This window comes from Microtus ochrogaster, chromosome 1 (genome assembly GCF_000317375.1).
Source record: "Microtus ochrogaster isolate Prairie Vole_2 chromosome 1, MicOch1.0, whole genome shotgun sequence".
Classification (NCBI taxonomy): Eukaryota; Metazoa; Chordata; class Mammalia; order Rodentia; family Cricetidae; genus Microtus; species Microtus ochrogaster.
This window is the reverse complement of record NC_022009.1, coordinates 105,495,896-105,518,314: the sequence shown is the minus strand read 5'-3', so window position 1 is coordinate 105,518,314 and position 22,419 is coordinate 105,495,896. Positions and strand designations below refer to the sequence as shown.

Genomic DNA, 22,419 nt, shown 5'->3' with positions numbered 1-22,419 from the left:
AAAACCTCTCAACAGTGTCAAACCTGAGCTCTGACAGCTGATGACTAGTATTGCTTTGCTTTATCTGTGTCTTCATTTTCTAACTGATTAGTTTGCGTTGGCTTGTGATACTTTTCTGTTTTTTTTTTCAGCATTTACTTATGTGAATTTCTGAGCCTCTGCTTGTTTTATTACTGACAATTGAATAGGAATTTAATCCTTACATGGAAGTAACAGTGCAATATAGCACAATATTTTAAATTTGGAAGTTAATTGTACTCTCCTAGTCTCAGAACTAGAGCATACCATATTCTTGTGCACACTTTCATTTCTGTCGGACTTCCTGAGACGGGCTTAGTGGTGAATACAACATTCTCTTACCAAATGCCTGTGTGTTTTGTTCTTGGGATCCAGGTTTGGTTCTCTGCTAAGTCTTAACTAATCAAAGCCAAGCTGTTACTAATTCTTTTAAATAGAGTGAAGAAAACTCAGTAGGTGTCAATCCTTTGACAGTGTATGAACCAGAGATAATGAAGTAAGAATAAAAAAAAATACTGGCCTCAAATATTAGTTAGTCACGATGTATGTCTTTTAAATGATAATCATGATGGATAGAATTTTGAAGGACTCCAAGTTATTAATGAACTCATTTCAAAGGCCAGAAGCAATGTAAAAAAAATATACAAAAAGTTAAGAAGACAGTGTCTGTTGTTCATCCTTGCTGATCCTAATCAGCAGTATTTGTTTCTTCAGTTAGGCTTTAGTCAGTTCTACCAACAGAACACTCTGAATTGTGAAATGATGTTTGAATGAATTGCTGCTTCTGGACTATCACAATGTGAAGATGGTATCATTTGGGGCTGCTGACATCTATTACAAAATAACTAAACTCAGCCAAGTGGTGGTGGTGCACACCTTTAATCCCAGCACTTAGGAGGCACAGGCAGGTGGATCTCTGTGAGTTCCAGGTCAGCCTGGTCTACTGAACAAGTTCCCCAACAGCCAGAGCTGTTACACAGAAAAACCCCACCTTGAAAAATCAAAACACAAAAACCAAAACCAAACAAACAACTACAACAAAAAAGAAACATTAACAAACAAACAAACAAAAAACTAAACTCATGATAGAATTAACTGACAGTAATCAGTTAAATGTTATTTAAGTCAGTGTTCTGAATATCCTGTTAGAATAAAAATTATTTTATTTAAAACCTAAACTTGAGATGATATGTACATGAAATACTATTAAACTATAAAATCAGGCTTTTTCAGCAAGTATTTTTTAAATTAATTTAGTTATTTGAAGTTTTCTTTCATGAATGCATATAGTTCATTTTGGTTACTCTCTTCTTCCATATTTTCTTCTCTCATCCTCCCTTGACAATATCTACTTTTCCTTATCTGACCTTTTCCAAGATTCATGACTTTTGGTTTTATTTCGTGACCCATTTAGTTAATGAGGGCCATCTGTGTGACCTCAGGATTAGGATTTTCATTGGAGTCTGATGGGTCACAGTTCTGGGTACATAACTGAAGGCAGTGACCTTCCATTCTCTGAACCTGTCAATAGAGGTCTTAGTTACTTTTCTGTTTCTGTAAAAGACATCGTAACCAAGGCGACTTGTTGAAGAAAGAATTCATTGGGGGCTTGTAGTTTCAGAGAGTGAATCCATGGTCCTCCTGGTAGGGAACATGGTAGTAGGAATTCAGGCATATTTCTGGAGTAGTAGCTGAGAGGGTGTGAATGTCTTGCTTAGGTCTGTGCATATGTACACCATTTATTCTCAGCACTTTTCACGTCAGTGAGGCTCTGTATTCACCACCATTCACTGGAAAGAGAGCTTCTCTGATTGAAGCTGAGAGTATTAATTGCCAATGATATAAACATAATTTAGAGGGCAGTTGAGTGCTATGTCAATGTAGTTAATCAACAGAATTAAATTATCCTCTAGGGCCCATGAACTCCATTGCAATGCACTTTTGAGTAAATTCAGAGTACCATCTATGAATTTCCTCTTATGGAATGGGCCTCAAATCTCAGTGTGGGTAATAGTCTTCCTAACAGTCCTGATACTGTTGTACAGTGTGCATAGACTCTAGGAAAATGTTCTAGTCAGCATCATATAAATTATGAGGTAGTGAAAAGCAAACAGACAAAAAACAATGACAAAGATACCATGTCTCCAGTGAGTACTGGGAGTTGGTAAGTCACCAAAGAAGCTGCCATAGTTATCACTTTAGACTAACGTCTTCCAGTAGCAGAAGTAATATGAAATAAAATAAAATTTAATGTTTAGCACTGCTCTCAAATCTATGTCTATAAACACCGTGCTTATAAAGGTACTTCTATGCTTGAAATTTAGTCTTTCCTATCCTTTCCAACACAGCTGCCATCTGTCACATGTGGCTTCACTGTAAGTGTTAAATGCATGCAGAACTCTTGGGGGCTCCTCCGTCTTATTTTGTATTAGCTTAGGGTAAGGGCTTACCTTCTGTATATTCCTCTTATAAGTCAGTTGAACCTTTGGGGACCACTTTGAGCTCTTCACTACCATTGAAAGCTTTATACCTATATTCATCTCTCCTGGGTTTATATGCATTATTTCCTTCCCTCTTTTAATATCTCACGTAGGATCTTAAGGACAGTTTCCTATATTTTATTGCTTAATAGAAGTGTTTTTTTGCTTGTCTCTAGAACATTAATTAAGTAAATTGATGCTAGAAAAGTAGCTCCACTTAACAACCGTTTTCTATCTCCAGACATTAAGCAATGTGTGGGCACGTAACTTGTTTTTAACTAATACATGCTGAAATCGTTTCCTAAATATATTTGTATAAGTTGTATAAACCTTCATATTTGAATGTACTATAGTCATGAAGTACTTTCACACAAGGACCCTATAATCTTTGTAGCAGGTTTATGGATAAGCACTACCATTACTGTCCTCAGTGTCACATGACAAATCAAAGCTTTAAAAAGACAACAGGAAAATCAGTGATGCATTTAGCCAAATTTTGTTTCCTGTACAATGTGATTTATTCTCTCTTAGTTGAGAAGGGTTTGAAGATTCTAGTACAAAAGAACATGGTCTTCTGCCTTCCCCGAAAGTACATAGTTATTCTGAGTATTATCTTTGTAACAGGAATTATCTGGAATCTTGTCCTTTGGGATTTGGGGGAAAATAGGTATGGAAACCCTTTTAGATATGTACCAGCTACTGTTCTTTGAGATATGCTATTCAAAGAGATTTTTATCTCATGTATCAGCTCCTTGTAGACATTCATGCTTACACACACTGTTCAGAAAACATTCCAACACTATTTAGTTTAACATTGTTTATTTTAAAACAAAAGTGTGGGTAATTCTATCCAATATTTGAACTTAAGTAATAATAGACCAATGTCTAATTTCAAGTCTATACATTTTTCATATATACCTCTCATATATCTCTGTAAGTTTCCTGTTCTCTCATTGGTCTAAGTAAAGTGAAAGAAAAATGCTTCCTTCTGGATGTCATGGTTTTCTTCTCAGAAGCCACCATCCTTGTATACTAACTTACTCTTTCTAGTCTAGCTTTTACCTTAGAGCTCCGCGTAACTGGTCTCAAAATTAACATTGATACTTTAGCTACAAATTTTGTATTGCTGCTGTGTTCGTCTGTTTTTTTTTTATGGATATTTAGAGTTTGACATGTCTGCTCTAAGTAAAAAATGAAGTCACTGATAGGAAATGCCATCTTTAGTGAAATGCTTCTCTGCTGAAGTATATGTATATAGACAGACGGGTAGCTAGATAGAAGCATAGAGACAAGTATGGTTAAAGCCCAGAGTACATGAACGACCACACATATTATTTATGTGCCTCATGTATTCATTCTGTCACTTACTGATTACTGATATGTGTCAGCTTCTGGTGTAAACTGTGGGAACATAAGCAAGATGTGCAAAATTATTCTTAAGGGTTTTGAGCATCCATTTTAGTCAAAAATAGAAATATAAATTTTAGATTTCTTTTCTGTATGAGGCATAATTTTGCTAACATTTATTGATTTTTTATTAACATGACACACAACATTGCATATTTATAATTCAAAACAGGACTGTATTAAAAGTGTATACTGAAAGCCTGTTTTGAACAGAACAAATTTTATATTAGCTAATTATTCTTTCCTTCCATAGATAACAGTGTCTGACTTTTGTCTTTATCCAAAGTAAGTAAAACTTGAGGTATATAGATTTTAGTTTAGGAATATATGTAATTTTTTAGCAAGCTCCTTTGGGAGAGATTTCATTTCATTGGAAATTATTCTAAATGTTTTAAAGATTATTTAGCTACAGTTTGCAGTTTTAAATTTTTTTCTCTAAATGAAGTTCAAATTTTTCATCTTTCAGATCTTGACAGAGCAAGTGTGTACTCAAGTTGTGCATAAACCACACCCTGAGCCAGACTCTACAGTGAAAATTCAGAACCCAAGTGAGCAGATGCCACTCTTTTCTACTACATGGTGGTTATGTGGTCATGTGCGGGACTAAATCGGAGTTTGTGGTCCTTTCAGTGTGCACATTTTATGGCAGCCGCACTCCATTGCCAGAGCTAAGCATGTAGTTGAAAATGAGTAAATGTGTTATGTCTTAGTTACCTTTTTACATTTTAATACAGATTTTGTTTATAGTGATTCTTAAGGTGGTGGCAACATTGTTAAAGAACTCAACACCAAGCGCAGAATTGATGGAAGTTCGTAGGTTGTTCTTATCTGACATGATCAAGCTTTTCAGTAACAGCCGTGAAAACAGAAGGTAAACAGTCTGGTTTTATATTTTCTGTGCCCTTGATTTTGAATCATTTTCAAATAAAAAATTCAAATATTTTTAAAAATATTCTTAATCATTTTAAAAGACATCTTTTTACCAATTGTATAGGCTTTTATTTGGTTGACCTAGTATATTTAATTAAATATATGTATGAAAATACAGATCCACAGATTTGTGCTTGGAATATGATCAGCTATCCCTGATACTGTCACCAATGTGCCTTTAGTACATTGTGTTGACTTTGCCCACATCCACCTGTGCTCTCGTGTCATGTCACTGATTCTTGTTATGCATTTACAGCTTCCTAGCTCAGATATGGTATGCGCAGTTAGAGTCCATGAGTTTGTGGTCATTTCCTAAGCTTCTAACAATTTTATGTATTTGTGTGAAACATTGGGCCCAGGTTAGTGTAGTTGGATTGGTGTGCCTGATGAGCAAACTGAGTGCATTGCGAGTACTCATGGAGATGAGAGCATTCAGAAACAGTAACCAACTCTGACCAGGAGAGTTAGGAAGTAATTTTGATTAATAATTCATATTTTCTAGGAAAGAACGAAATTGGTGGAAGTTACAGAATACATAGAATAATTTTTGTGCTCAGATTATATTTTCTTTATTTTATCTACATTTCAGAGTAGTGAAATGTAATTTTCATATTCTTAATGAGCTCTTTTTCTTACTTAGATGCTTACTGCAGTGTTCAGTGTGGCAGGATTGGATGTTTTCTCTTGGCTATATCAACCCCAAAAGTTCTGAGGAACAGAAGATTACTGAGATGGTCTACAACATCTTCCGGATTCTTTTGTATCATGCAATAAAATATGAATGGGGAGGCTGGAGAGTCTGGGTGGACACACTCTCAATAGCCCATTCCAAGGTAACCGGCGCAGCATGTGTTGTCGGTGAAGTTTCCGCAAAGGAGTAAATGGCTATAAACGCTCATCTGGTGCCACCTGGTGGCCATTCTCAGTTATGGCCCATTCCTTTATCCTAGGTTTGACTTTGTACTTTTCTGCCCTTTGGTGAGAGCTTGACGGTGGTTTCAAGATCATTTAATTCAAACACAAAAACACAAAGACTTAAAGTAGAAATTTTGTTTTAATAACACTTAAAAGTTAAAGTGTGTGTTTGTGTGTGTGTGTGTGTGTGTGTGTGATCCTACTGGAAGTCAGGATGATTTATGAGAGCCAGTTCTCTCCTTCCACTCTCTGGGTTCAGGGATTGTTGGCAAGCATCTTTCTCTGATGAGCCATCTCACTGTCCTCTTAATTGACAATTTTTACTGTATATGTTTGTAGCAGATGTGAGAACCTGAGTCTGAATCAGTTTTTTTTAACTAAACCATACTCAAATCTTACAAGCATAGTTATGAAATATTAGCTAAAATGTACTTCTATAGATGTTTTAAAGTAATCAGATTCATTATCAAGTGAATAATAAATACTTGCAAATAATAAATAATAAATGGGACTTGGCTGAGTGGATAAAGTACTTTCTGTACAAGCATGTGGACCTGAATTTGGATTCCCTTCATCCACATAACAGACTAGGCATGGCTGGACAGACTTTACCACCGGTGCTGGCGAGCATAATGGGAAATCCCAAGGGCTCTCTGGCTATCTCTAGGCAAAGTCATGCATCCCTGTTCAGTAAAAAATGCTGTCTCAAAAAACGAGGTGCCACTAGTGATTGAGGAAGACATCTCAGTGTCAGTGCCTTCTGAATGTACCCATCTTCCACTTATACATTTAGCTTTTTCCATATTAGGCAATGCTGGCCTCAGACTCACAAAGGTCTCTCTGTTTCTGCCACCTTAGTGTTGAGATTAAAGGTATGCACTTTTAATAATATTTTTAATTATAGTGTTGTAGTCAGTGTTCTATTGCTGTGAAAAAGAGAGACACCATGACTGAGGTAATGCTTATAAAAGAAAACATTAAACTGGGGCTTGCCTTGCTTGCAGTTTCAGAGGTAAGTCCATTATTGTAACTACAGGAAGCATTATGGCAGGCAGGCATGGTGCAGGAGAAATAGCTGAGACCTACTTCCTGATCCACAAACAGTAGGTAGGGGGCGTAATATGGACTTTTGGGGGTGCTGGAGAGATGGCTCAGAGATCCTGAGTTCAGTTCCTGGCAACCATGTGATGGCTCACAACTATCTATAATGAGATCTGATGCCTTCTTCTGGCAGGCAAGGATACATGCAGGCAGAACACTATATACATAATAAATAAATCTTAAAAAAATTTAATATGGAGTTTTGAAACCTCAAAACCCACCCCCAGTGATACATTTCCTCCAACAAAGCCACACTTACTCCATAAAGTCCACACCTCCTGATTGTTCTCATCCTTCTCAAATAATACCACTTCCTGATGACTAAACATTCAAATATATGGGCCTAGAGAGACCATTACTACTTACTGTAGTAGTAATGTCCTTACTGTCCAAACCACTATATATGTTATCTTCCAATATTTTTTAATTCTAAGATTCTACCTCTCCCTATTAAACTTTGAATAGTACTTGTTTTTGGTAAGGAGAGTACTTCATTTATGCACACATTATATTCTAGTAATTCAAAGTTGTGATTCTTCAACTGTAAGTAGCATCACAGAGGAAATGTGGACATCCAAAATTAGGCAACTAGCCGGGCGATGGTGGCGCACGCCTTTAATCCCAGCACTGGGAGGCAGAGGCAGGCGGATCTCTGTGAGTTCGAGACCAGCCTGGTCTACAGAGCGAGTTCCAGGACAGGCTCCAAAGCCACAGAGAAACCCTGTCTCAAAAAAAAAAAAAAAAAAAACAAAACCAAAAACAAAACAAAATTAGGCAACTAACCCAGTTATGTTGCAATTAAGTTTTGTGGTTTAGAAAACTCATAATTTGTCCCTTCCCCCTTTTTTGAAACAGGGTTTCTCTGTAGCTTTTTTAAATTTTTATATTTATTTAATGTGTATGAATATTTTTCACACATATATCTGGGGACCACATGGGTTTCTGGTACTTGATATCAGGAAAAGGGTATCAGATCCCTTGGAACTGGAGTTATGGACATTTGTAAGCTGTCATGTGAGAATCAGACCTGGAACCTCTGCAAAGTCATAAGTGCTTTTAATCACTGAGCATCTTTTAGCTCTCTCCATAGCTTTGGAGCCTGTCTAGAACTAGCTCTTGGAGATCAGGCTAGCCTTGAACTCACAGAAATCTACCCACCTCTGCCTCCTGAGAGCTGGAATTAAAGACATACATCACCACGTCCTGGCTGCATATAGTTATTTTTAACAGGAATTAGAAAAATGATTCTAGAGACCAGATAATATATGTTTGGGGGTTTCTGCCTCTGATGAAACTGCTCAACTCATCTGTTTATTGTGAAAACAGACAAAGAAAACAAGAACATCAGTTAACATGGTTGTATTATAATAAAATTTTACTAATCAAAATAGATGACAAACTGATGTGGCCTTTGAGAAACAGGTTGCCATTTCCCATGATCAGGGAGTTTCTTTTGTAGGATATGGGTTTTATACCAAAAAATAAGGTCAACCAAAACCCCTGTTAATCCACAGGTTAATATAAAGTAATTTTGTGTGCCTATAAGGAAAGATTTTTTTTTTTTTTTTTGGTTTTTCGAGACAGGGTTTCTCTGTAGCTTTGGTGCCTGTCCCGGAACTAGCTCTTGTAGACCAGGTTGGCCTCGAACTCCCAGAGATCCACCTGCCTCTGCCTCCCGAGTGCTGAGATTAAAGGCATGTGCCACCACCGCCTGGCTTAAGGAAAGATTTTTAACATTAGAAGAATTCATAATACTTAGTATAGTCCTATATTTTGCACATGCACACCTTGAATTTGTCATTGCTTTAATAAGTTTTAATGTAACAAAGAAAAAGGCATTGCAATTCATGCACAGCATATCCTGATATTTCTAATCTAGTTACTTCTATATATAAAATTGATGTAGTACCTTATAAATGTCTCTTTACAGGCTCATATGAGCAACTTTCAGTCATGGTTGTGATGGGTGAAAATATTACAGTAGCCATGTGAAAGCTGGCATAGTAATAGAAGTTGTCATATTGGATATTATCTTCTGCCAAGTCATTGAGACTAATCAGTGTCCATAAGTTAGATATCATATGATGTTGGTTAACATTGAATACTTAACCTGTGCAAAGGAACCTTAGTTTGCAGATACCTACGTGATTAGAAACATGTCAGGTAATAATGTTGTATTTTATAATGTTTCCAATTACATGATAAATCTAATTATTTAATAAAACTAAATCTTAAAGTACTTTTACCATTTTTGTTATTATTACTGAATTTTGTTGGTCTTATTTCTATCTTTCTTTTGTAATATACATGACACCTCTTTACTTATTTCCTAGGTTACTTATGAAGCACACAAAGAATACCTGGCCAAAATGTATGAGGAGTATCAACGACAAGAGGAGGAGAACATTAAGAAGGGAAAGAAAGGAAATGTGAGCACCATCTCTGGTCTTTCATCACAGACAACGGGAGCAAAAGGAGGAATGGAAATCCGCGAGATAGAAGACCTTTCCCAAAGCCAGAGCCCAGAGAGTGAGACAGACTACCCGGTTAGCACAGATACACGAGACTTGCTCATGTCAACCAAAGTATCAGATGATATTCTTGGAAGTTCAGACAGACCTGGTAGTGGAGTGCACGTGGAAGTGCATGATCTTCTGGTTGATATAAAAGCAGAGAAAGTAGAAGCGACAGAAGTAAAGCTTGATGATATGGATTTATCACCAGAGACGTTGGTGGGTGGAGAGAATGGTGCCCTTGTGGAAGTGGAGTCCTTGTTGGATAATGTGTACAGTGCTGCTGTTGAGAAACTCCAGAACAATGTGCATGGAAGTGTTGGTATCATTAAAAAAAATGAAGAGAAGGACAATGGTCCATTGATCACACTAGCAGATGAGAAAGAGGACCTTTCTAACAGTAGCACATCCTTCCTCTTTGATAAAATACCCAAACAGGAAGAGAAACTACTTCCAGAACTTTCTAGCAATCATATCATCCCAAATATTCAAGACACCCAAGTACATCTTGGTGTCAGTGATGATCTTGGATTGCTTGCTCACATGACTGCAAATGTAGACTTAGCTTGCACATCAAGCATAATAGAAGAGAAAGACTTCAGAATTCATACGACTTCAGATGGAGTGAGCAGTGTCTCTGAAAGAGACTTAGCTTCATCAGTAAAGGGGTTGGACTATGCTGAAATGACTGCCACAACTCTGGAAACAGAGTCTTCCAACAGCAAAATTGTACCTAATATTGATGCAGGAAGTATAATTTCAGACACTGAGCGATCTGATGATGGCAAGGAATCAGGAAAGGAAATCCGAAAAATCCAGACTACTACAACAACACAAGTAAGCCGCCCCATTGAATTGCAGAAGTAAACATGTCAGATGGGCACTGAGCTGTTCGCTAAAGTGGTTTTCTAGAGTGACACTACACTTAAATCCATGTAATGTGTAACTTACAGAACTGACTACTGTGGCATGTACATATGAAGTTCAAATGATATGACTTATACTCCCAGTTCTGCCATGTATCTCTAATTTTGCTCAACTTCTTTGGGGCTCAGATTCTTCTGTCATATAAGACATTGTGGTAGATTAAAATATGACCATTAAGGTCTTCTGCTCATTTTTACAGTTTATAACTACATTTCCACCTTTGTACTTGAGATCTTCATTCTAACCTTGTGCTCAAGGCAAGCCTGTTCTGGGGAGTGTAGATAAGGGGACTTGCAGCCAGCTTGTACAGATGCGTGAACAGTAGGAGAAGGGGCTGTTATCTGTTCATGCCTACTGTTCTCCAGACACTGGTAGATGTTTCCCGATTCAGTCCTTACAACAGCCTGTTAGGTAGGTAATATAGCCAAGAAAATCTGGGATTATTAGCAATGAGAACTTTCTTTATGGAATAGATAGAATTTGTTATTTTTTTTTTAAATAAGCTACTTGGGCTTTGTGGTTAGCAAATGTTAGTGTTGTGGTTTTGGACAATCTGCAGTAAAGTGTCTTCTGAGACAAACTTGAGTTGTTACTACTTACGTTTTGGAATAAACCGATACTATATGGTTAAAAGTTGATGAGATTATAATGACACTCAAAGATTTCAGTTTTGTTGGCTCTCTAGACTTTCTTTCTGTCTTTTGATTTCATTGAAGGTAAGTTTATGTTTCCATTCCACCTGTATTGGAAAGAATAAACCATGTTTCACTATTGTCTTAGTACTTCAGTAAGAATATGATGATATATTATGTATGTGAGAAAGGTGTGTTTATTTTTTGTTTGTTAATTTCTATTTTTGTGACATTTGTACTAAAGTGTTAATTGGCAGGGAGAGAGAATATTGAATAAGGTAAGATTTCAAATAAAAGAAAAACAGATCATTGCTTACTGGGCATAATAATCACTAGGCTTGCCCGTTTTTCTTTGAGAATGCACACACGTTTTTCTGCAGTATCAAAGCAGAATTTCCAATAGCAGACTTCAGATGAATCGAAAGAACTTCTGTACAGGTGTTTGAAATGCCCTCACCACTATAATCACATGTACTCTCCTATTCACTATTGCGCACACTGGTTTTTGAATCTCACATCTCTCTTGTGCTCTACAAAAGTTTACCCTCTCTTTGTTTAGGCTGTTCAGGGCCGGTCTGTTACTCAACAAGACCGAGATCTCAGAGTTGATTTAGGATTTCGAGGAATGCCAATGACTGAGGAACAGCGGCGCCAGTTCAGCCCTGGCCCCCGGACTACCATGTTCCGGATCCCGGAGTTTAAGTGGTCTCCCATGCACCAGCGGCTTCTCACTGACTTGTTGTTCGCGTTAGAGACGGATGTGCATGTGTGGAGAAGGTACAACTCTCTTCTGTATTTTTACCTTCAGTTGAGAAAACGAAATTTATTTTACGTATGTATGTTTGTATGTGTTTGTGTGTATCTATGCCTGTGTGCGATGTCCATGGCCTACTGAGGTCAAAGGAGGGTGTTGACTAGAACTGCAGTTATAGATGGTTGTAAGCCAGCATGTGGGTGCTGAGAAGAACCCAGAACAAGTGTGCTTAACCACAGAGCCAACTTCCCAGCCCAAGATAATAAATATTTTATTAAATGATTTAGTAATCCAATAATATTCACAAATTAAATTTGTTTTAAAATTCAATAAGTTTGATAGACAAATATTTATATAAAGTATTGTTTTTGTAATGTTTGGAGCATCTACCTTTAGATATGTAACAATTTAGCTTTAGACAGAATTGAAACAGAATTTTAAAATTTGGCTCATTCTACACAAAAAAGAATTAAAGACCATCTTTGGTTTATACTTCTGTAATTACACCTTTTCTTGTTAAACTCTATACTGTGAGCTTTGTTATTTAGTAACAGCAATACAATAACAGTACTAGAATAAAATCTTAAAGTAACCTGTAACATGTATATCATTAGAATCTATATATATATATATATAGGCAGTTAGTGGATATTGTTTTAAATCTGTCTGAATTAAATATCTGCTTTTTATAAAAAGTTTCAGTTCAGGTTTCTAATAACAGATGCACATTTCTTAATCAGGGTGTATGTCATTCACATGTGCAAGCATGTAAATTTTGGAAGTTGATGTCTGTAAGCAGCAAAACACCTCATCTTCAGCTGAGATTTGGTCCACTCTATCATGTCCTCAGACTGAAACTGGCATTTGTACCTCTCTTGGTTTTCCTTTAGGATTAAGGTTTTCTCTGTTAAAAGTCAGACTTTCCTTCATTTCTCCATTTTCTCATTCTTTTCCTTCTCCCTATGCTATTTTTCTTTCTTTTCATAAATATTTTTTTTTCTATTGAATGAAGCCCCTTAAAATTTTTTTTCATATTGTTGTCAGGGTTGTACATTCATTTGGAAAACACCCCTAAAAAGAAAATAGGATTGCTGAATCAATTCTGACTAACAGTTCAGTACCTGGGGAGGCCAACTATCTTTGGAACAAAACCTGGGCTGTTATTGTGGGGAACATGACGTAGTGTTGGGAAGTTGTCAGTGTATCTGCCAAGGGAGTTTCTGTGTTTGATGTGCTCACTCTGTTCATAAGCTAGCCCTAGACACATGCTAATGTTGTTACGTGCTATGTATGAACCTCGAGATGAAAGGCCTGACTGCACATGGAGGTGGATATGTGAGGTAAACAGTGTAATCCGCCTAGTTTTCCTTCCAACAACAAACTGGGTGTCTTTGCTTTTGTGTTGATGCTCATGAAAGTTTCTAAACATAAGTATATACAAATTTTTAAAAGATTCTTTTTAGGGTAGAGGAGAATATCTAATTGCAATAAAACAGTGTTTCTTTGGCACCTTCATTGCATGTTTATGTGGAAAATCCTGCTGCTGCCTTCTTCTGTGACCTTCCTTTTCATTTGCAATAATTCCTGATGCTACACTCCCCATGTTTCCTCATGGCAGTAAGGAAAGCTGGGCTCAGAACCCCAGCTGGAACTTTCGCTCTGAAGGCTCTCAACTAGTTTGCTTCCTAACACAGGATCAGCAGATACAACCAAACTAGTTAAATTCATGGGGCTACTCAGATGTCTTAGAAGCTACTTAGCAATTAGAAATGCGAAATCAAGGATTATTAGCCCATGCTACCTGTGTGGTGAGTTTAGGTTTTAGAGTACTGATGTCCATTCTTAAACAAACCAAGAAAGAACAACAAAATATTATATTTCTTTAATGTATATGGACACAAAGAACTGTGCAGAAATATTTTGGTAAAATATCTGAATTACAAGTTTTTATTGTTCTAATAATTAAGTTTTAAATTGTTTACAACATCTATATTTTGTAACTTTTTACTTCAAAAGTTTCATTCTATTCAGAATACTTTAGATACTTTATTCTAAGTATCTAAATCTCTTACATTTACTTAAAGAAAATAATTGGTTTTTCTCTGTTTCAGCCATTCTACAAAGTCTGTAATGGATTTTGTCAACAGCAATGAAAACATTATTTTTGTACATAACACAATTCACCTCATTTCCCAAATGGTAGACAACATCATCATTGCCTGTGGAGGAATTTTACCTTTGCTCTCAGCAGCTACATCACCAACTGTAAGTTCTTTATCGCCATCTAGTGGTTATGCTTTGTAATGACATGAATTGAGGATTCCAAAAATTTCAGACACAGGAAAAAGGCAGATTTTAAATAGTAACTGCAGGAACTCTTAAACCACTTATTAGATTTATATTCCAGTCTCTTTTATTTGACAGTGCTGGAGTTTTCCTGTGAATATTTATTAGAAATCACTCCATCGTTTCTGGTGAAATCTTTTTTTTTTTTTCGAGACAGGGTTTCTCTGTGGTTTTGGAGCCTGTCCTGGAACTAGCTCTTGTAGACCAGGCTGGTCTCGAACTCACAGAGATCCGCCTGCCTCTGCCTCCCGAGTGCTGGGATTAAAGGCGTGCGCCACCACCGCCCGGCTTCTGGTGAAATCTTTTAAGAACTACAATTATAAACATTTTTCAAACTTTTATATGCTGTGTATCTCTTTAAATCTTTGTAGTAAGCTGTTAAAATCTATTTGTAGTATAATATGACCTTATTTGCCAATTTGCCATTAAAAATACTATTTTTTTTATAAAACATTGAAAAATACTAATATATTTAATTTGGAAAATACTTTAATGTTGATCATGTATGTCTTTTAAAAATGCAACAGACTAATATTAAGTTATGTGTAATTTTCATCTTATATATATCTTTAGTTATGAGCTAGTGTGTCTGTAGCTGAGTGGCAGTACTCCTTTCTAGCATATGTGAGTATTTGGTTTGATTCCCAGAGTCAAATCTTTTTTTTAAAGATATCTTTGATTTCTGTCAAAATGACTCCATTTAAGTGTAACTTGATTAGATTGGAAAGAATATAGAATTTCACTTGCCATGTGGCCCATCTTGCTGCTTCTTATAAGAAACTCTTTTGTTAACCCTCGAACACACCTTTGCCACAGAATATCGTGATTTATTAACACATATGTTGCTTACTGAGGAATGCTTCCACACTGATCCAGACTTTATTTTGTCAGTAACATGATTTTCCTACATGGTTCTTTTTCTCATTCTGTCCACTGGAATAGCATAGAAATTAAAATATTAACTGCAACAGATTGTAACCTCTCATACCTCCCCCTGGCACACATATATGTGTTCCTGATGAATTCAACCAGCAAGTTACAGGCAAGCAGGCTAATTTGGGAGCAGTGCAAAAGGACATACAAAAGGTGGTATACATCTTTAATCCTAGCACTCAGTAGGCACAGTCAGGTGGATCTCTGTGAGTTTGAAGGCAGCCTGGTCTACAAGAACTAGTTCCAGGGCAGACTACAAAGCTACAGAGAAACCCTGTCTTGAAAAAACAAAACAAAACAAAACAAAAAGAAAAACAGAACAACAAAAAGAAAGATAGCTAGGTAAACTTACTAAATTTTAAAATTTATAGGTAGGCTTTTAAAAATACTTTATGCTAAAAATGTATAAGTATCTAGTATATGTGATATAAAATTTGTATATAATTATGATGAGAAAATGAAAAATCTTAGGTTAATGAGATTTGGAACAAGGAATTACTTAATGATATGTATGTTTGAAAACCACCACTCCCCGGCTCATCTAGTTATCTTGTTGCTTATTATAATAAATTGAATTGTTTAAAATAAAAAATATTTTAACAATCAAAAAAAGGATTTTGAGGACCATCTATTAAGTATATCTGATTTTATACAAACTTCCTTTGTGCTTACTTCTCTAAATGAAAACATGTATGGAAGACTACAGCTTGTTCTTGTAATTGAATTACATTTGTGCTGAACTTGACTGCAAACATTGTTTTGAGCAAATGGAATAATTAAATCATCGATAAGGTGGGGGGAAAATGACATATGAGCAATGGGGTCTTGTGGAATTACTTAGTAATCAAACCAAGGAAGTGACCCGGGAATAACATTACAAAGAGTTAGTGATATGTGAAGAAGGCTGGTGCCTAGCATTTATCTGTCATCTCTTCTGTCCCATCTCAACTTTCCTTTAGTGATGTAAACCAAATTCTGGTAAACTGCATTCTTATGTCAAGACAGGAAGGGTGCTTCTTTTTCTATACTTCAAAGACTAAATACAGTGCCTTCTGTGTGGAAGCATATAAATTTTCATTCAGAAAATTTTAAAGAGACTGTATTTACTTTAATATAAACATAGAATGTTTTTACACTTTATGCAGAACAGAAATGATCATTCTATAAAATAACTTACTAATAAGCTATTAAAATTTGCAGAGGTTTGAAATATACACATTACTAAGAATCTTCAAATTTTTAATGTCAAATATTTCTATTAATAAAGTAGTAGGTAAATGCAGTATACCTGGTTTAACACTCTATAAATATATTTTTATAAATACTTTGTAAAATAAAAATATTTCAATTATAACACATATTTTCATATAAATTTTAAATATATGTATATATAACTCTTTAAAAATAAACATCTTTATTTATTCTCATACTTTCTGTATAATGTGTAAATGTGAAGGATATTATTTTTTTTAGTGTTACTGGATTGTTTAGTGTTCTTGCTATGTAGTGGGAAAAAGAGGAGGAGCATGAATAAAGAATGAAACATGCACTGGAAGTATGGGCTTTTCAGCTCAAAACTACCAAGTACAAAACCTCAAGTGTTCTGGAACAGGAGAGGGAGGAGACTAGGTTGCTCTGATTTACCAAAGGCGCTGTCATATAAGAACGTCAGCTTGAGATGCATGGAGCAGAAACACTCGACACTGCTGTCTTCCTGTCCTTGGAAGTTTAATGATGCATGTATCTTTTTCAGATTTTCATGTCCGGGAAGCTTTCCATTTGTTAATACCTGGGAGCAGTGATAGCTTTGACAGTAGTAGTTGCAAGGTTTTCTCTGTGGAGCTAGACAATAAATACTTTAGGTCATTTAGCCGTCTGCTGTTGGGAGAACAGGAGTAGGACAGGCTTATCATGAGCTGTATGGTATGAGACACTGGTATTGCATATGCTGTACATAAAATATTATAGAACAGTCAAAAGTTAGGCAAATTCATTCTTTATAAAATAAGAATTTGAATTTGGCTCAATGACTACTAAGTATGATAAATCATATTTTAACAAATACAGTTATATCTTAGAAGATACACATCTTATTTTTGCTATCTTTGTCATTAGAATCTTTAATGTACAACTGTATTAAACTTTAAAAAATAACTAGAAGGAGAATGCAAAGTATTTTTGTAGTACCCTATTTAAAAAATAACCTGAAACTTAAACCCAGAAGTGAGCATTTGCTATTTCTCAAGATAAGTGCTGTACTCCGTTGATGGGCTGCTGGGGGGGAAACAGATTTTTTTTTATTTTTCAGTGAGACTCAGATACAAATTTTTGTGAAGTTTGGATTAAATGAAAATGTGTGAACCCCAGTATGAGATTGATCTTTGTTTCAGTATTGCTGTATCATTTGGTGGGCATGGCCTCTTTGGCTAACAAATCAAACTTGGTAATAGATGCAGCATATAAGAGGTGGGGAAGCCTTTCAGAACTTTCTTGAATTCCTTCAGGAACTCCCTTCTTTACATGTTTGTCTGGTCAAATAATCATCCCAGTTTATTTTAAAAGCCTTTCATCTGTAATGTTTGAGACAATAGAGTTATTATAGATAATCTATTTTGATACCAAAATATTCAACCAAAACCATTTTTTGTTTGTTTGCTATTTATAGGGGACTGGCCATTTGAAGTGGTCTGTCTCCTCCCTGAAACCATAAATGAACACAATAGACTGTGAGTTGTAGGAAAAAGCATGTCTGAGTAGTTCTTACAGTGTCATTGTTCTGGAAGAAATTTAAACTGTAAAGGAGATGGTTTAATGTACACGTTAAGAAGGCTAGAAATGCACATGGCTTATATTATAGTAGACAATCTAAAAAAAGTAGTATTATATTGGGGTTTTAGATACCTATGTTATTTAAAACTGTATGTTACAGTAAATAGCTCACAAAATATTTTAAATAGAAATAAACCAGTAGTTTTAAAAAATTAAGACCCTTGGCCCATTATGATGCTGCATGCCTTCATTCCCAGCACAGGGAAAGCAAAAGCAGATGTCAGAGTTATTTGTGAGTTTGAGGCCACTCTGGTCTACATAGTAATTTCCAGGATACCACGGGTATATAGTGAGACTCTGTCTATAAATAAACAACAAACAAATAAAATTGAACCACTTACTATGCAGTTTGATCAGTGTTTGCTTAAGGGATATTTTATTGAGTTAAGTTTTCTAGGACTAGTCAGTTGAATTATTTATGTACACTTAGGAATGAAGGTAGAGAATTGGAAGGAAACATTGAAAAGAAAACAACATAGTTAGTCATATATTCCTTCACGGTTTGTTGTTATCACTCAAGATTTTATTTCCTTTTTGGTTTTTTGAGATAGGGTTTTTCTGTATAGGCCTGGAACTCACTCTGTAGACCGGGCTGGCCTTGAACTCACAGAGATCCAACCACTGCTTCCCAAGTGCTGGGGATTAAAGGCGTGTGCCATCACTTCCCAGTGACCAACACAGTGCCAACAATCACTCAAAATTTTCAGTTACCATTTAAGTGAATCCTCAGAACACAGTGTCAAATATGGTTTAATTTCTTTTCTTGTCCCAGGAAAATAATAAAAACTAACATTTCTGGTTCTTCAAATAATTGTAACATCATATAAAAGGAAAGCAACCTTATCTTCTGTGTCAAGCATGATGGCAGTCTTAATTATAGTCATTTATTAATAATATATGAGGTTGGAAAGCATGAGACTTTTGACAATAAAGCTATTGGTAGTTCAGGATTCTTTTATATATTTTCCCAGTGAATAAACCATGAAAATGGCATGTTTTCAAATTTATATTTACATTTATTGTAAAAATTCAAAAGAATTGAATTTTGTAGTTTTGTGGGAGTAGGGGAAGTCTATAATGTTTTTATTATATAAACCTGATTCTTAACAATGTCCTAAATTTAGGTAGTATGAGCTACCTAAGCTCATATGATAGGCATTCTATAGTTTTATCAGTGAGTTATTTTCTGACACAGAAAGTGAATTTTAAGTTGTGCTGGCATAAATACTTTAGTTTTGTATAGGAAGGGCTGTGACTATTTGGGAAAATTAATATGATTCCCTTATAGATAAAGTTCTGATAGTTGGTATAAGAAATGCATTGATCTCCCTGAGTCATTTCTGCTCAAGTCCCAACTAAGTTAGGTTTGAGCAGGGTCATGCTTTGTTCATTCTAAAATATTTCAGTATCTATCCATTAGACACTTGTTATGTAAAATGAATTTGCATTCTTTCTCCTATATTTGCTATACTCACATGTATATTTGGGGGCAGTTATTCAACCAAAAATAAATTTAAATTTAAATGTTTCATACTTAATCTTAATTATAGTTATGTACTTTATAAAATGGATATTCTGAGAATTTTGTTTTTAATAAAATAATCAACTATAATTTTAAAATGTTATTTTGTGTTTCAATTTTACATATATTTTCATTTAATTTTAATAATTTCCTTTTTTCTTGTATTTTTTTGGTCTGTTGTCTGTTTTGTCTAATGCATGTCCAGGGTTCTAAGGTTAGTATTACTTTTGCAGTAATTTTTAGGTTTTTTAGTTTTAAATTTTATTTTTAATTGTGAAAATTTTAATTGGTTATATTTTGAGTTTTTATATCATCATTTAATCAAACATATCTTTGTGTATTTTAAAAATTTATAAAAAGGATTATTTTTTCAATACACCAATGTATTTGTTTTATTAATAACAACAATAAATATAATATAATGAAAACAATGTAAATAGAGTCTTGTGTGCAATCAGATTTAAATTCCAATTATAGGAAATTGGATGAGATATATATTTAGATTTATTAAGAATTATAGTAAATGCATTTTAACATAGGATGCTTATATACCATGTAAATAATTATTAACAGAATGGGATAAGAATTATTTTATAAGTTATTACTCATGTTAAGAAAACATTTTACTTTTAATTTTGATATTTTGGTAGAATATTTGGTATAATTTGTCAAATTATATAGACAATTGAACAATTATGTAGTAATATTTGTTTCTTATTCACTATTAAAATTAGAGTATATTTCACTGGTTAGATTTGTAGATTCCAACTGGAAAATAAAGCAGTAATACAGTGAGGTAGGACTCTCAACATTTCAACAATTTAAAATAATGAAGAATTTAAGAACATCTCTGCAAATAAACTGAATTTATTGACGAATATTAAGAAGTTTTTGACTGATCTAATCGATGGCCAGTGTTTCATCCTAGAATAACTGAAAGTAGTCTTAAAATGGATTATTTTCTTATTACTGTTAAGCTGTGGTCACAGCTTAATTTCATGCTTTGTCAGGAACAAAATACAAATAGGTAAGAACCTGCATTTCCAAAGACAGTGTGAAAACAGTCAGGAATCTAGTTCATCCATGCACCATGAGCTTGACTTTTGGCTAAAGTCATTGGTTAAAGATGAGATCAGTCAGTATAGATAGTGTGTGTATTTCGAGAATCTTTGTGCAGCACTTTTATTTACAAAGTATCTCTTTTCCTTGCTCCTTCTGACACTAAGAAAATTCTAGTTATAAGAAAATAAAAATAATTATAGTGTTCTTAATACAGAATGAAAATAAATGATGTAATTGCTCATAACTTACAGAGTTACACATTCTAAGAAACAAAATAAATTTTAATATTTCTTCTGAAAGTTAAGAAATAGCAATTTTATCACAGGGAATATTTTAGTTAAGCTAAAGTCTAACGTTCAGCTTAACAATGCTCCTTCCTCCTTCTACAGTGAGGGTTTCATAGCTTATCAGTGAGGAATCTAAAGGATTGATTCTTTTGATCATATCAACTTTAGTCTTATTGGATACATAAAATCCTTAGTGTTTCAGAACAGATGTCATTAGTATGTATTATAGTTTGACAGTCATCTTATTTGCTACCAAAGAAAATTGCTGTGTATCCTTACCGTTATTCACTATGTCTGTAAGAAAGGAAAACACATCCATTTGTAAATGGAGATGACGATTTTAGAAAATAAAGGTCAATTTTATACCTCTTTTATACTAAAACAAGAATAAGAAGATATGTGTGTTTGTCTTTAAATATCTTTGTGAAATTATATGAAGTCTTATTCAACTAATACAATATTTTAAACTAATATATTTTAAAGATGGGCTTTTTGTTTAAGAATAGTGGGTTAGGAAACAAAATTTGGCAAGGTCTTGTGATAGGTAGTATTAATTTATTCTTTATATTCTTACTTAAGCTTTTCAAACTTTTTCACCTGTACTATATGTAACATGTGCCATTTTTTTTCAAATTTGAAACAAGATTAACTCTCCTTTTTTAAAGACTGAACTGGAAAACATTGAAGTGACACAAGGCATGTCAGCAGAGACAGCAGTGACATTCCTCAGCCGCCTCATGGCTATGGTTGATGTCCTCGTGTTTGCCAGCTCTCTAAATTTTAGTGAGATTGAAGCCGAAAAAAACATGTCTTCTGGAGGGTTAATGAGACAGTGCCTACGGCTAGGTAAGTAAGCCAAGGTAATGGTCCATGCTGTGTAATTAAGATGACTTGTACCACTCTGAGGTAGAGAAAGCACTGATTCAGGTTGTGAACCTGCATATTAGTAACTGTCTTGTAATCCTCAGGATTACTCAGTTTTAAAACCTTGTGTCTTCCCAGTGAAGACTGCATGGAATCATTTATTGCCTCAAATATAGTCAAACATATTTAGAATTATTTAGAAATCAGTAAAACTGGTACTTATCATTGAAGTGATTTTAATGAAGATTTGAGAACCTTGTTTATGTCCTTGGCCTGCAAACAGCTGAGGATATGGTGTATTAGCAGAGTCCTGATTGAGAATGGGAGAGGCATGAGTCCAATGGCCAGTATTAATTACCAAAGAAAGGGAGGAAGGAAGTGAGAGAAATGGTAGCCCCAAATCTGTGTGTTTCCTGTAATAATGATTCCTTGTTATTGACAAGGAGTGTAAACTTCCTGCTGTGCAAATAGCTCTTCTGGCAGAGGGGATGCTGCCTGAAATAGAAAGGTGTGCTGTGAGAGTCATCAAGATAGGTGAAGTAAGGGCAGAGCCTTATTGGTAAACATTTTTAAAGTGTGTATGTATGATTTGTATAGCATATAAACACATATATGTATGTTTATATATGTGAGCATACTTAACAATGCATGTATATGTAAAACTTAGAAGATGATGTCCATTATCCTTCTCTATTATTTCCCATTTATCTTTTGATATAGTGTCTCTCACTGCACCTGGAGCTACGGTGTCCTTTTATATTACTGGGGTTACAAGTACGAGTGATGATAACTACCTTTTATATAGGTTCAAAGGATTTGTCCTCAGGTACCCATGTCTGTATAGCAAATGCTCTTACCCACTGTACCATCTCCGCAACATCGTTCAGCATTTTTTTTTT

At 34.9% G+C, this 22,419-nt stretch overlaps 1 protein-coding gene across 5 annotated transcripts in view; it reads left to right on the top strand.

Moving 5' to 3' along the window:
* Nucleotides 1-22,419, top strand: part of Nbea (neurobeachin) — a 494,560-nt gene that overhangs the window by 131,988 nt on the left and 340,153 nt on the right. For 3 of the 5 annotated variants that reach the window (XM_026778862.1, XM_005344000.2, XM_026778806.1), the window contains exons 19-26: nt 4,372-4,453; nt 4,653-4,776; nt 5,476-5,668; nt 9,185-10,201; nt 11,483-11,700; nt 13,789-13,942; nt 19,513-19,521; nt 21,322-21,502. In XM_026778862.1, coding sequence (XP_026634663.1) covers nt 4,372-4,453; nt 4,653-4,776; nt 5,476-5,668; nt 9,185-10,201; nt 11,483-11,700; nt 13,789-13,942; nt 19,513-19,521; nt 21,322-21,502 — 1,978 coding nt within the window. The remainder of the gene's footprint in view (nt 1-4,371; nt 4,454-4,652; nt 4,777-5,475; nt 5,669-9,184; nt 10,202-11,482; nt 11,701-13,788; nt 13,943-19,512; nt 19,522-21,321; nt 21,503-22,419) is intronic. The other 2 variants (XM_005344001.2, XM_026778835.1) reach the window with 1 other exon arrangement.